The sequence below is a fragment of the Miniopterus natalensis genome, chromosome 6 (assembly GCF_054644295.1).
Source record: "Miniopterus natalensis isolate mMinNat1 chromosome 6, mMinNat1.hap1, whole genome shotgun sequence".
In the NCBI taxonomy this organism is placed as follows: Eukaryota; Metazoa; Chordata; class Mammalia; order Chiroptera; family Miniopteridae; genus Miniopterus; species Miniopterus natalensis.
In genome coordinates, this window is record NC_142086.1 from 80,890,487 (window position 1) to 80,904,046 (window position 13,560).

General features: G+C 43.2%; 1 protein-coding gene across 4 annotated transcripts in view; it reads right to left on the reverse strand.

Annotated features, from left to right (window-relative positions):
• APP (amyloid beta precursor protein) overlaps positions 1-13,560 on the reverse strand; it is a 192,010-nt gene that overhangs the window by 7,375 nt on the left and 171,075 nt on the right. For 2 of the 4 annotated variants that reach the window (XM_016197635.2, XM_016197633.2), the window contains 3 exons: positions 10,340-10,393; positions 4,063-4,163; positions 879-1,025 (listed from right to left, as the gene is read on the reverse strand). In XM_016197635.2, coding sequence (XP_016053121.2) covers positions 879-1,025; positions 4,063-4,163; positions 10,340-10,393 — 302 coding nt within the window. The remainder of the gene's footprint in view (positions 1-878; positions 1,026-4,062; positions 4,164-10,339; positions 10,394-13,560) is intronic. The other 2 variants (XM_016197637.2, XM_016197634.2) reach the window with 1 other exon arrangement.

The window sequence follows — 13,560 nt, forward strand, 5'->3', positions numbered from 1 at the left end:
CTCCAGTTGTTTTCTAAGAAATTCTATATTCCACGAGCCCCCTTCCCCCATTATATTTTAAAAGCATAAAAGAGACTTATTTGTAAGTTTTATTTCTCAATGTTTTGTATCATGGATTTAAGAAATCCTATTTGAATCTTGCAGCTCACCCTATTTTGTTGGTGTGACCCATGACTTCTGTGCTGTGCACAGTCATGTCAATCACCGGCTGGCCTCCGGGGAGAAACAGTCTCAAGGACATAACTGCAGCAGCCGTGGCTGCCACCGGTGGGCCTTCTCTCCGCCTCCTGTCCAACTAACTGCACTAATGGCTCAAAATGAGGATGTTTCAGGAGAAAGTGCAGGGTCACAGGCTGAACATCTTGAATAACCGTGTGTGTTCTGCTCAGCTGTTTGGCATGATATGATTTTCTGCAAAACTTTAAAGGTAAGACTCTTTACTGAAAATTATTGTTTACTACTACCTGGTTTTAGTTAGAGGTCAGACTATTTAAGAAACACACAAAACATCTGGGAATAACTGTGTTTAGATTTTTTTTTTTAAAGCAGCCTTCCATTGCCTTTTTTCCTTTCTTTTAAATGCTGGAGGGTAATCGCAATTTTTAAAGCCAGGCGTTATCATTAATAGTTTGATATTTCAATACAAATGGTAAGAAGCTGATGTGGCAGTGCACAACCCCAATGCCCTGATCACAGTGCTTATGTTGAAATGATTAAAAACCAAAGCAAGAAAACAGCTGCAACTTGAGAGCTCTATACAGGAATAAGGATTTTTTTCAGAGAGAGATACCTGGATGATCCTTAGTCTAACGCCAAGCAAGAACATCCCCTCGCAGTCTTTATCTCCCACTTGCAAACATGCAGCCACGTTTACCTACCTCCACCACACCATGATGGATGGACGTGTACTGTTTCTTCTTCAGCATCACCAAGGTGATGACAATCACTGTTGCTATGACAACACCGCCCACCATGAGTCCAATGATTGCGCCTTTGTTGGAACCCACATCTTCCGCAAAGAACACCTTGAAAACAAATCAAGAAAACGGATGGTAACTGCACAAGACATTTTGATGAGGTGTATGAACAGTTTTAGTATATTCAGCATATCTCATGCTGTCACTTGGCGTTGCTGGTCACTCCGTTTTTTGGGGGCATGCTTGAAAAAAGAAAGCACACATTCTACTTACCAAGAATGACATTTGTAATCTATAAAATAATGTGCACTGTGTGGCTTCCCCAAGTCTAGCAAGTCTACTCACCCTCCCCCCACATGTCCCCAGAAAGGCAAAGCAGAAGCCAAGAGGGGTCTGAAACCCTTTAGCAAGTGGAACACTCGCTGGGAGGTGGGACAGTAGCTTGGCTCTATCTAAAGCTGTAAAGGCATGAATCACGATTGCAAAAGGAGGTCAGCATTTTCCCAGTCACAGCGGGTTTAAACTGGGAGACCTGATGCATGACAACTGCACCTTAGGTGCTCTCCAGGCCCACAGATGTCCTAATTTCCTCAGAGCAGCAGTTTTTAACAGGTGTGCTGGGGCACACTGGTGCCCCTCAGAATTTTAAAACATGCAATGCCTGACTGTTTAGTCAGGGGCACTGACCTCTTTTCCCTTAGGTTGCCAAATAAAAAAATGACAACAGCCAACACAACAATAGCCATCCGGTGTAAATGAATCAAAATTATACCTATTTTTTTTGTCAGATTGGCAAAAAATATAATAGATTTTTTCGGTGTGTCGCAGAATTTTAGTGATTAGTTTACGTGTGCCATGAGACAAAAAAAGTTGAAAACTGCTGCCTTAGAGGGACATCAACACACAGGAGGTAGAAGAAAGAGGAAGTCTTATTACCCACTTTAGCCACAATAATTCAGTAGGAAACTAATTAACCTTGAGAAGCATAGTGTTTAAAAGAGAGTTATTTCAAAGGGATGTCCTATGCAAGAATTTTAATAGTCACAATAACTCATGCTTTCTTACTATGTTGTCTCCAGAAATCCAACTAAAAACGTTGCTGTTTATTTGGATTAAATATAAGAATTTAGAGACCGCTGTAAAGAAGAAATTTATTCAGTATGGTAAATTTATGGTACTACACTCCTTCCTATTGTTTATAAAAGCAAGTCATTCTTTTTCAAATTTAATGACTTAAATGGAATTATAAGAGTGAACTGCAACTTGTATCATTGTGTTATATAAGGAGACGATCCCAAGCCAGGTCATTTGGCCTAACGACTCCTAAACATATATATCACATCTGTTGTATAAGTTAATGAAAATAGTTCCCTAAATACTGTTTTCATTCAATCTCAAGGCAGTAAAATGACCGATTTCCATAGCGGAAACTAACAGTCTAGCAGTCTGCAGAGGCAATATAACACGCAGCAAGCTTCTACGGGTTTTACTCATAGTCTATTTTGCAACAGAATTAGCAGCTGTTCATAAACATTCCACTTCCTAAAGAATTTGCTAGCTCACCATTATCTATAAAAAGCAAACCACTAATTAGCTAATGATACAAGTCTGAGGTAATCAGGAATAAACGCAAGTCTGGACATCCTCCTGTGTCTTTAAGAAAATACTGTAATGTTGTAATACTCATTGCACTAATTATATGCATTATCTTATCAACGAGTTCAGTAGAGGGAGCTGGTTGTCCTAATTGCTGCCGCTCCCATTAGTCACTGTCGCGTTACAGGAGTGGATGCAACTGCAGAGATGGACTTTTATGACACAGGCACCAGAAAAGGCAAATCTGAACATTAATCTTCAGCTCTGTGCCCCACAGGCCCCCACTCCTTAGCAGCTCCCCCAGTTCTTCTTTTAACCTTTTCAGCACGGGCCAGATCAAGAATGCCCCCGATTCCATAATAACTATACTGGATTAACTTGCCAGCGAAAACCATGCTCCAAAAAGCTAAATGTCCTTTTACCAAAAAAATTACGGGAGTTAAAATGCAAATCTGAATCTCAAGTCAGGTTTTGATTTGCGCCAATTATGTAGAGTGAAAAGTCGAGGCATAAACAGTCCATCAAAGGGATTTCTTTTGGAGTTTAATAGTTGGATTTAGAAATTTTATTCGTGACTATTGGAAAGAGAGATTTCCTTTTGAAAGAAAAAAATAAAAAAAAATCACACACGTAAACTAAAACAAAAACGAGTGCCCGAGAGCGAGCACTTCAAGTATTATTTCTGTTATGATAATTTTATTATCATTCCTTGTTCACTGCTGAATGTGCAGTGAAACCGTCTCCTTTATTAATTTAAGCCCCTTCCTGTGCTTACTGCTATGACGGAAGGAACCCTAACATAATGCAGGATTTATTTGAAGCTTTTGGTAAAGGATTTTACATAACCACTAGAGCTGCCTGCCAAGGAAATGGCTGCTTTTTGATTTACTCTGATTCTAATATTGGGGGGGGGGGGGAGGGGGGGGGTTGACAGGGAAATGTGTGATTTTAGGCTGAAAAGGAAGCTGCCTTTTCCCTTGCCCAGGCTATAACCACAGCAATGCTGGGAACAGCGCACAGTCTCGCTCACCTCCTGCCTCCCCTCACCTGGATAGAGGTGCAAAGATCCTGCCCCAAATCCTACCCCTGCAGGAGAACTTCAAACAAGGGAGTAAGGGGGAGACGGGAAGGCAGGACAGAGGAGGCCACGAAGAAGGAAAACAGAGACAAATGTGCACATAAGCCAACAGCCAGGATAAAAAGTGTTCCGTGACGCCAAGCAGCGTGCACACGTGTTTGAGGGTCTGATCCTTCCAAGAAATTTATTGTAGACCCGTTTTCCTAAAAAACCCGAGTGGACGTTAGTTAGGGTGGCTGCTACAGCAGACGTGACTCCTCTAGCAGACACGGCTTCCACCTTACGCTGCCTTCCAGGCACAAAGAACTACAACCTAAAGAGCCTCTCTCTCTCCAAGCTCTGGTGAAGACCCAGAAGCAGGCGCTTTCCTTTGGTTTGGAACCTTTCCCTCCACTGGGCCGGTGGCGCAGGGAGCAGGGCTGACATGTCATTTGGCGATGGGTGCAGGGACAGGTCGGCGATGTCACGTACCAGTTTCTGATGATGAACTTCGTATCCTGAGTCGTGGCGGAATTCCGCGTCCATCTTCACCTCGGAGATCTCTTCCGTCTTGATATTTGTCAGCCCCGAACCTGCACGGCACCAGAAGCATCACACGGTCATTAAAACACAGGCAGTGCTCGTTTCCTCTATCAACAGCAACGCGACCACACAGAGGCCACCAAACTCTTCCTAGGCCTGAGCCTGGATGCAATGAATGACTTTTTTCAAGAAAAATGACACCCTACATAAAAATCCTGAACCACCACCTATTTTAAATAAACAAACAAAGGATTAAAGATGAAAGAAATCTGAGGTTAAGGCTTTTACTTGCCTTAAAGCACATGCTATAATTTTTTTTTAAATGAGGGAAAAGCAAGTTAAATGCTAGCTGGGGGGTTGGCAAGGTTTGTTCCTAGAATATGCTGGCTTGCTTTAGGGACTTATAGGTCAGCCTACTGCATGTCTTTTTTACATGTGCTCACATTCCTTCAGGAGAAAAATAATAAAAGCTTTTAAAAAATGAACATTAATTACGTGGTAGAACAAAACTGCTACTTTGAGGCTTTGTTCCAATTACTAATAAATTATGTTCCCGTATCTATGCAGTGAAGCCTTGTAAAAATCCTATCATTTATTTAGTTAAGTGATTTAGTTATAGATACGGAATATAATTGGCTCGTTGGCTGAACAAAGAGCTGCAGCACATAATTCTTGAGAATGCTTCTTTGGGACTAACCGACTCTTCCTTCTCTATAAATCGCTATATGATTCTTCCATTAATTGTTGCAATGCATTTCATTTTTCAGATAATAATTTGAAGCTTAAAAACAAGACGCAAAGTCATTTTTTTAAAACAAAAAGATGAAAGCACAAAGTGTAAGTTTCTATACTGTAGTATTTAAATATCAAAGGTCAGAATTTTAGGATGGGAGAGGCTTTTAAAATCATGTCCTCTAGGGTGTTCCCAACCAAGGGCCGACTCTCAGCTCCTGCCTGAACAAAGGGGGGCTCTATCAGTTTGCCTCCGTTTTCAGGCAGCCTTGCCGTTAGAATGACCTTTCTTACATTAAGCCGAAATCAGGTTCCTATAATTTCTTTGTTCAGCACACGGCCCTCCCTTCTGCACTAGAGCCTTGAACTGGGGAGATGCCCACCGAGAGGCATGTTCCTGCTGATTGTCCTTTTACTCGAGCTACTCATTCCCGGTTCCTTCAGCTCCCAAGGGACCTAAGTTCTTGCTCTTTGTTTAGTCTCTCTAACCACCCTGTCTACAAGGTGCTGTGACACCGAACTGGAACAGAAAAGCACAGTGTCACAGCACCTGATGTGCCAGCCTAGCAGCACAGCCTGTACAGAAAGGACTGGAGGGTAACTGGACAAGACCTTGGGAACCCACGCTGGCTATGACACATCACCCACTCCTTGCCCAGAGGCTCACGGTTTCCACTTAACAAGCTGCCGGGAAACAGACTCAGGGTCAACATCCATCTACATCTGGCTTGTAGATTGTGAGGCTCCCTTCTTTCTCTTCTGCTGTCGGAACTACACTTTTCAGTTCCTATCTTCCCAGCTCTTCTCCTGCTCTCCAGATTCCACAAGGATCATGGAGGACGGTTCTATGATTTCACCCTCAGGTTCTCTTAGCCTGCGATTTAGCCTGGGTCATAATGATTTGAGCATGGGTAGAGACGGGTGACAGTGTTAAAATACATAAAAAAATCGGTTTGCACGCCTCTCTTTAAGAGGTGAGACTGATTCCCGTCCCTTGAGTGTGGACTGGAGGAAGTGCTTGCTTCCAGTAAACAGAATATGGCAACAGTGACAGTGGATGACCCTTGAGACTAGGTCATAAAAGACATTGCAGCTTCTTTTTTATTCTTTCTCTTGGTCTAGGAAAAGACAGCCATCATGTTGTGAGGACACGCAAGCAGCCCTTAGAAAGGTTCACCTGGTGGGGCACTGAGGTCTCCTGCCCACAGCCATGTGGATGTGCCATCCTGGAAATAGACCCACTGGTCCCAGTTACCCTTCAGCCCACAGACGCCTGCAGCTCTGGCAGATGTCATGAGTGCAACCTCATGAGAGACCCTGAGCCAGAAGCACCCAGCTGAACCATGCTTAATGTCCTCAGCGTTGCAGTTAACTGTAAGAAACTAAATGCTTGTTGTTTTAAGTGGCTAGGTCATGGGGGTATTTGTTACACAGCAATAGATAACTAATACAAGGGACTAGTGTTTTTCTTTCTCATCTTGATCTATCTTGGGTTTTAGTTTCCTTTTATTAGAGGTCATTCTTTATAATATAAACATAACAGTCAAAAGCACAGAGTGGTACACCTTCCTTTTCTTTCACCTTTTAACTGGTTCTCTCACTGACTGCCCCCACCCCATCCCTAAGCCAGTCCTGAGGGCTGCTGGGCTCTCTATTCTTATTTATTTTCTTGCTTTAAAATTATTAGCCTTTTCTCCTAGGTTTCATCTCATTTGGCCTTTCTTTCTGACACTAATTTTTATTGGGCTGTGGCACGAACACTTTTAGTTCTTACTGTATACTTTTATCTTTCTACAAAACCCTTTTAAATCTGAGATCCTTGTAGAACCACAGTGATTTTTTTAACATGTCACCCTTTTTTCTGTCATTAAAGTACAGCAATGCAATAGTTAATATTATTATTTCTGAGATTTTTAGAAAACTCATTGGAATAATTTTTTCTTTTAGGGCTTGTGAGACCAAATAATCACTTAAAAAATAAGAATGAGCTCCCCACTCAAAAATTTAAAAACCCACATTATATCTGAAAAGATACCACTAATATTTTTGATGGTTAAAAAAAAAATCAAATTCATGTATCAAGTTAGAACAACAGATAATTATAGCTCAATAGTCTAAGAGAGTTTCAGCGCAAACAGCTCTTGTTAGTTCATTTTTGTACAGCATTTATAATCATTTAGTGAAAAGACTTTCTATACATTAAGTAAATCTCACTAAAGGGAGAGGAATTAATGAGCTTGCACATAGGAAATATCAACGACAGTAAGTTGACACTGCACGTGATAAAACGTGATGGGTAGATTTCAATCAATTGCAGGGGCCTTTGTTTACAGGCTCCCCAGATGCATTTTTGGGTTGTGCTGATTCCATCTTAAGCCCTGGTGTGACTCCAGTTTTCTAAGTCATACCAAGTGAGGAGAGCCTGTTGTGCATTTGCGGGAAAGGGAGGGACATCCTTCATGACGCCGTTCACAGGGCTCGAGGTCAAGGACCTGGCTTTCTTTATGAGGACTGGAGGAGGGTGGTAATAAATTACAGTGGAAGGGCTCACTTTCCACCCTGTGAAGAGGCCGCTAATGCATTTTTCTTCTTTATTCTGGTCAAATGGTGTAATATGTCCTTCAGGGTCTATTTTTCTCTGGAAATAAGCCACAGGGAGTAGCTGCAATGGCCACTAGGCTTAGAAATCACCACTGACATTACTGTGTTCCCTACCTGGCTCTACAGTATATAGAAGTTACAGAGCCCCAGTGTTCAGACATGAAAATCGAGGAGAAGTCATTTTCCTCAGTGGTGATTATATAAAAACCCTTTCTTTACTTGTTTTGGAGTGATAACAGTGATTATTCAAAAACAATGACATGATATGACAACCCCGGGGAGGGTTTCTAAGTTTGGGAAGTCTAAAGAGATAATTTGGCACCTTAGGCTCAAGCATGTAGTCTTATAAAGTGTGGTGATGGCAGAACAAAACCTAATGCCACAAAACATGGGGAGAAATTGGCCCAGGTGCTCAACAGAATCACTACCAGTTCATACATGCAGCGCATCTATGTCTTTATGCACATCCAGCAAATACAGCTATTCATAAACATGCCTTAACTAGAATCTCCCTCACTTCCTCTCTGAGCATTCTTTCCCACCCATGACCTTCTTCTATTGGGGGAACCCAAGCCTTACGATGTGTAAGGAAGGAAGCTTGGCCTAGGCCGTGCTCTCCTCTGCACAGAATTAAACCCCTTTTCTTTGCCAATGGATGTGCTTCAAATTGTTCAAGACCCTTCTTGGAGCTCATCTCCAGCAACTGCCTGGTTAACACACCCTTCAACAGTGCCCCATCCTCTCATATCACAGGCATTCTGGTTCACACTTTATATACTATGTACCCCTGCCTTTCTATTTCCATCTCTTCTTTCTGAATACACAAACCGTGTATCCCTTCAATTACATTTCAAGCTCCTCTGAGGGAATTTATTTAATTTCCTTTGACCCTCCACATCATTTAGTGCATTGATCTTTGTGAAATATCAAAATGAAACATTGCTATTGTACAAGAAAGACTTTAGATAAGCCTTCTTTCCATCAATATATTACTTCTAATTATGCTCTAGTTCTTCCCTTAAAACAGAATGTTTTTGTTTGACAATATATGGAAAAGTCTTATTCATGTCAGATGTTTTTTTTAAAATATATATTGATTTGAGAGAGGAAGGGAGACGGAGAGAGAGAGAAACATCAGTGATGAGAGAATTGTCATTGATCGGCTGCCTCCTGCAAGGCCCCGAATGGGGACCGAGCCCACAACCCGGGCATGTGCCCTGACTGGGAATCAAACTGCCATCTTCTGGATCCTAGGTCGATGCTCAACCGCTGAGCCACACCTGGCCGGGCCATGTCAGATTTTTTAAGAAAAGAAAAAACAATTCGACTTTGGTGGTATTACCCCTTCCTGGATATTTCAATGGGAACATATCAGCCCAGAGTGCCCAATTTAAGACCTAACTAAAATTTAATTCACATTCTATGCTTGTAGATGGGAAGCATTTCTTCCTTTAAAAACAAAGTAGGAAGAGCCATGAAAAAAGGCCTGCGGCAGCTGACCAACCTGGGCTGGTCTCAGTTGTGGTTAGAATGAAACTGACCCTCCGCCTTGGGTCCCAGCAGTGGGCTGAATGGGATGATAATGTCAACTGCTGGCTCCCTGACATTCACTTGTGTGACACAAGCAATAAGGCGGACATTAAGCCAGCCGAGGCTGTGTCTGACTTACTCTAATTCTCCTCTGAGAAGCCCTGCAGACAGGAGATTCATAAAATCAACAAGATCAGCTGCCAAGATGTGTCACTCCACTGTCCCTGCTGCCCTATTCATCACAGGGCAGAGGCATGAAGACGCCCCACATCAGACTCTGAGTCCTCAATGACTGTGGTGGGGACAGACGTGGCCCGAGCCTGCGAGAGGGGCAGGGTGTGCTCCTGGCCCCATGGCTGACTATCTCTGAACCTGGGACCTCTGTGTGTTAGCATCTTCAAACAAGGTTCATTTCCCATTTCCCGATTACTGCACAGGGACATTGTGAGACCAAAGAACAAAATAAATATGAGAGGGTGTGCATAGTTAGGAGGAAACGTTCCCCAGGACATACAGGTTTGTCAGCTCAGTAACTCCTCTGCTCCTTTGGAGTCGTTGACAACACTACCTATGGTTGGGTGAGGTTGTGCGTGGAGTAAAATCAGGCCTGCATGAGCCCCTGCTGTGGTGTGATATTATTCTTAAAACTAAGTTTGAGACATAGACTAAAAACAGATCGAAGAGTGAAAACACGTATCTGCTCAATGCTTGGGAAAGTGTAAAAAAAGAAGCGCCCATTTGGTGTTAATGGGGATTTTAAGTAGCATGAGAAATAGAGGACTTGTATATAAAATTATGCATGGACACCCGCTGTGCCATTTTAGCCACCACTGAGATTAAGTAGACACAACCTACAAAGGAGGAAATGTGAATATTTCTGGGCTATGGAGATATTCCCATTCGGATATTTTTAGAAAGTCACGACTCCTTGAGGAACTGGTTGAAGTGTGAGCCTGGTTCAGTTAGAAAAGGGCCATTCAGATCCAACAAGAAAGTATGACCTGCTCATCGCAGTAACCAAGTCGCCACCAGACAGAACCTGCACCTGCGGGGGGTTCCATGTCTGCAGACAGACAGGCTCTAAAGAATCCTTTCCACTTAAAAAAGACAAAAGAAAAAAAATTGTTGGCAGGGCTCTCTTTCATTGTTTGAAAAGGAAAGCTCAGAAAGAAAAAAAACAAAACTTACGAAATAAAGCGTAAGGAAAAGCAAAGGGGACTTTTAGAAAGTTTGGTTTCCACGTCGTTTCAAACTCTGTTTCTCAATTTGTGCATTTTAGGGAGGCTGACAATGAGGAAAGGGGGCGGCATCCGCTGAAGCTCAAGCGAAAGGTGCTGAGAGGTGGGAGGTACCCGGGCTATACCTGGTCGAGTGGTCAGTCCTCGGTCGGCAGCAGGGCGGGCGTCAACAGGCTGGACTGGGCGCAGGAAGCAAGAGACACGGAAAGCAAACAAGACAAATCGAGATGGTGAGTCGAGGCTCCTGAACACAGAGCAGGGAGAAGCATGTGCAATACACAAGTTATAAAAGAGGGGCGGCTGGAAAAAAGAACCTCAGTGAGTTAGTCCCGAGCATGGGGGGGACCACTTCCAAAGGCGTATGGCTCTTCCTCTGGGCCAGTCCCACTCCTTAGTTTTCTCACAAAAGCACTCACCAGGATACACAGCACATCAAAGAGGAGCTGGGGGGAGGGGAGTGTGGATTTCCCTCTCAGCAAGTTTACAGATAGTTTTTGATTAGAAATAAAATAGATTATACCCAGCCCAGAAGAAAATCGTAAAGATACCTCCTTTGACCACTGTCCAGTCTTATTTTACAGCTAATTAACTACAAAGGACTCCGTTAAATCTCCAGGGGAAATGCAAATATGAATTTATCTGGAGAGAAAGGTTTCACCACATCACCTGCCATTTAGTGAATCAAATTTGTTCCCAGTTTGAGAGTAAAAGAGAGAAACCAGAAAGTAAGTCAGTCTGTCTCCGTCTCTGTTAAAAGCTGGCTTCCGTTGAATAGATGACATACAGTTGAAATGTGTGAAATACTGATACTTCCTTTCGGATTTGTTGACTTGCACAATTTCTCTTGTGTGCGTAGCCTGGGCCTGGCCCAAAGGAAACAGCGCAGGCGGAACCATAGTGCCCACCATTGTCTACCGCTGGCCGCGATTTCCAAACTGCTTCTGATTCTCAGAAATGTTAACTTGAACTTCAACACTGGTCTTCGAAGAAAACAGGCCAGGGAGAGGACCAAAGCTTTTAGGATTAATATACGGACAAGGGGCAGATGAAGCCAGGAGAGGGGACGAGCCCCTGGGGTAAGGCCTGGGAAACAGGAAGGTGGGGCAGAGGGAGCGAAGGTGTCTGTGGGGAGACAAGGCTGCTCGATGGATCAGCGGTTTCAGGGAGACCGCGCAGCTCACTGATGGGCACAGCCCAGGCGTGCAAGCGGGGATTGTAATAAACCCAGGTTGCTTTTGAACGTAACACATGTCGGTGGGGCCAGTGAGAGGAAAGAAAGTGACAGCATGCCCAGTCTTCAAAATATGAGAAAATCGTGTTCTGTGAATACTAAGACGTTTGGATGAATCCAAAGAGAAACGTGGTTTGGTCCTTTGTCCTGCAGACGGCGGCCTGGTACAGGAGAAAGGAGGGGTGGGGGGCAGCGAAACCTGACTTTTACAATGGACGTGATTTGGGGCAAATGGTCACTTCTGAGGCTGTTCCTTCATGTGTAAAATAAAAATAATAACATCCGCAACTTCTAATTGTAATGAGGGGGAAAAATTTAAAACCTCTAATTTAATACTTTCTAATTTTCCAAACAGACTATTACTTGTTAAACCAGAAGGTGGTGTCCATAGAGTGTTCACAACATTTTACACTGGCCGTTTAGTAAATGAACAGTAAGAAACACACCACCTTAAAGAGTTAAAATAAACCTTAATCAGAAATGAGTTATTTCTCTGCCTTCAGCAGCTTAGGATCAAAACCTTCCCGAGAAGAGGAGAGAAACGGGATGGCTGAAGTTCTGGGCATTGTGAGGTTGTTAGTTCTGGCATTGCTGGTTTCAGAAGCTCTCAAATACTGTAAAGCCACATTTATTAAATACTCTTTATCAAATATTCTGTAACAGCTGTTGCTGTGAGGACGATTTTTTTCTAGTACCTAATTCGTGTATTAGATTAGGACATACTTCCTTCTGCAACTCACAAATACACTTGAACAATACAGTTTCTCTATATTTCGCCTTCTTTCCCCCCATCTGCAACCGCAGAGAGTAATGGACTTTCTCTTCGTAAAATGGAGGTAACCGAAAAATGATTGTACTGTCTGAGTTTCCCCACAAAGGCCCCAGATGGTGCTTCCACGGAAGATAAGAATACAGGAAAGCACATTACAGAGCCGAGAAGTAACTAAGGGGTGAGCACACTGGCTGGTGGTTAAATCATCAGAAACCGCACGTGACTCGGAGGGAAGCAGCTGAGTCTGGGGTTTAAATGCAGCTTGAGAAGCTGGTCCAGCCTCAGGGTCCCCCCTTAACGCCTCCACTTATTGTCTGTGATCCTGGGCAAGGCGCATTCTCCCCGATTCTCAGTTCTGTCCCAAGTCAACAGGGTTTCTCCAGGGCTCAGCTGTGCAGAGACATGAGGAAGAGCCTTATAAGTGATTATTAAGCAGGATTCCACAGCTACTTAGGGGAATACGGAAAAGTGTCAAGTGTGCATAGAAAAAAGTCCAAAACGTATAACCGCCAAAAATTATCATCAGTTATTTCTGGGTGGGGAGACCGTTCCTCTAAGTTTCTCTTCCTTTTTTTGGTCAATGTATGTGTAGCATTTGAAACCAGTAACAAAACCTTTTCTCTTTTTCGGGAAGATGAAACAGTACTAGTTTTAGTCACTTACCCCCTAGGCTGCTTTAATAGTTTGAAGTTGGTTCAGTAAGAATTCATACTGAAAACGTAAGTAACTCTTGTGTCCGGTGAGCAGACACGGATACATTTTTTAAAAAGACAATTACGATATCATTGGGGGGAAAAAGAGCATGTATCGGCAAGACAGGGTGCTGCATTTCTTCCCAATCTACTGCAAAGACTTCCTAATTTTCCAAAAGGACTATTGTTAAACCAGAAGGTGGTATCCATAGAATGTTCACAACATTTTACACTGGCCGTTTAGTAAATGAATAGTAAGAAACACACCACCTTAAGGAGTTAAAATAAACCTTAATCAGAAATGTGTTATTTCTCTGCCTTCAGCAGCTTAGGATCAGAACTTTCCGCAGAAGAGAGAAACAGGATGACTGAAGTGCTGGGCCTTGGGAGTTTGTTAGTCCTGGCGTTGCTGGTAACAGACCAATTCTAAGCTAAGCACTGCCCTCGCAGCCTCCCCGCCCGGCCCCAGGTGACGGAGGAAGCAGCAGCAAGCCAGTTCTGCACAAAGAGAGGCCTGAAGAGGCCTGGCTCTCAGGTTTAATGAAAGCCTTTATTAAATCTTGATTTCACCGCTGACAGTGATGCGCTTGCTGCTTTTCATGGCCAGGGAAAAGCAGGGCAGAGGGAACTTCGCTTCGTGATCACATACAT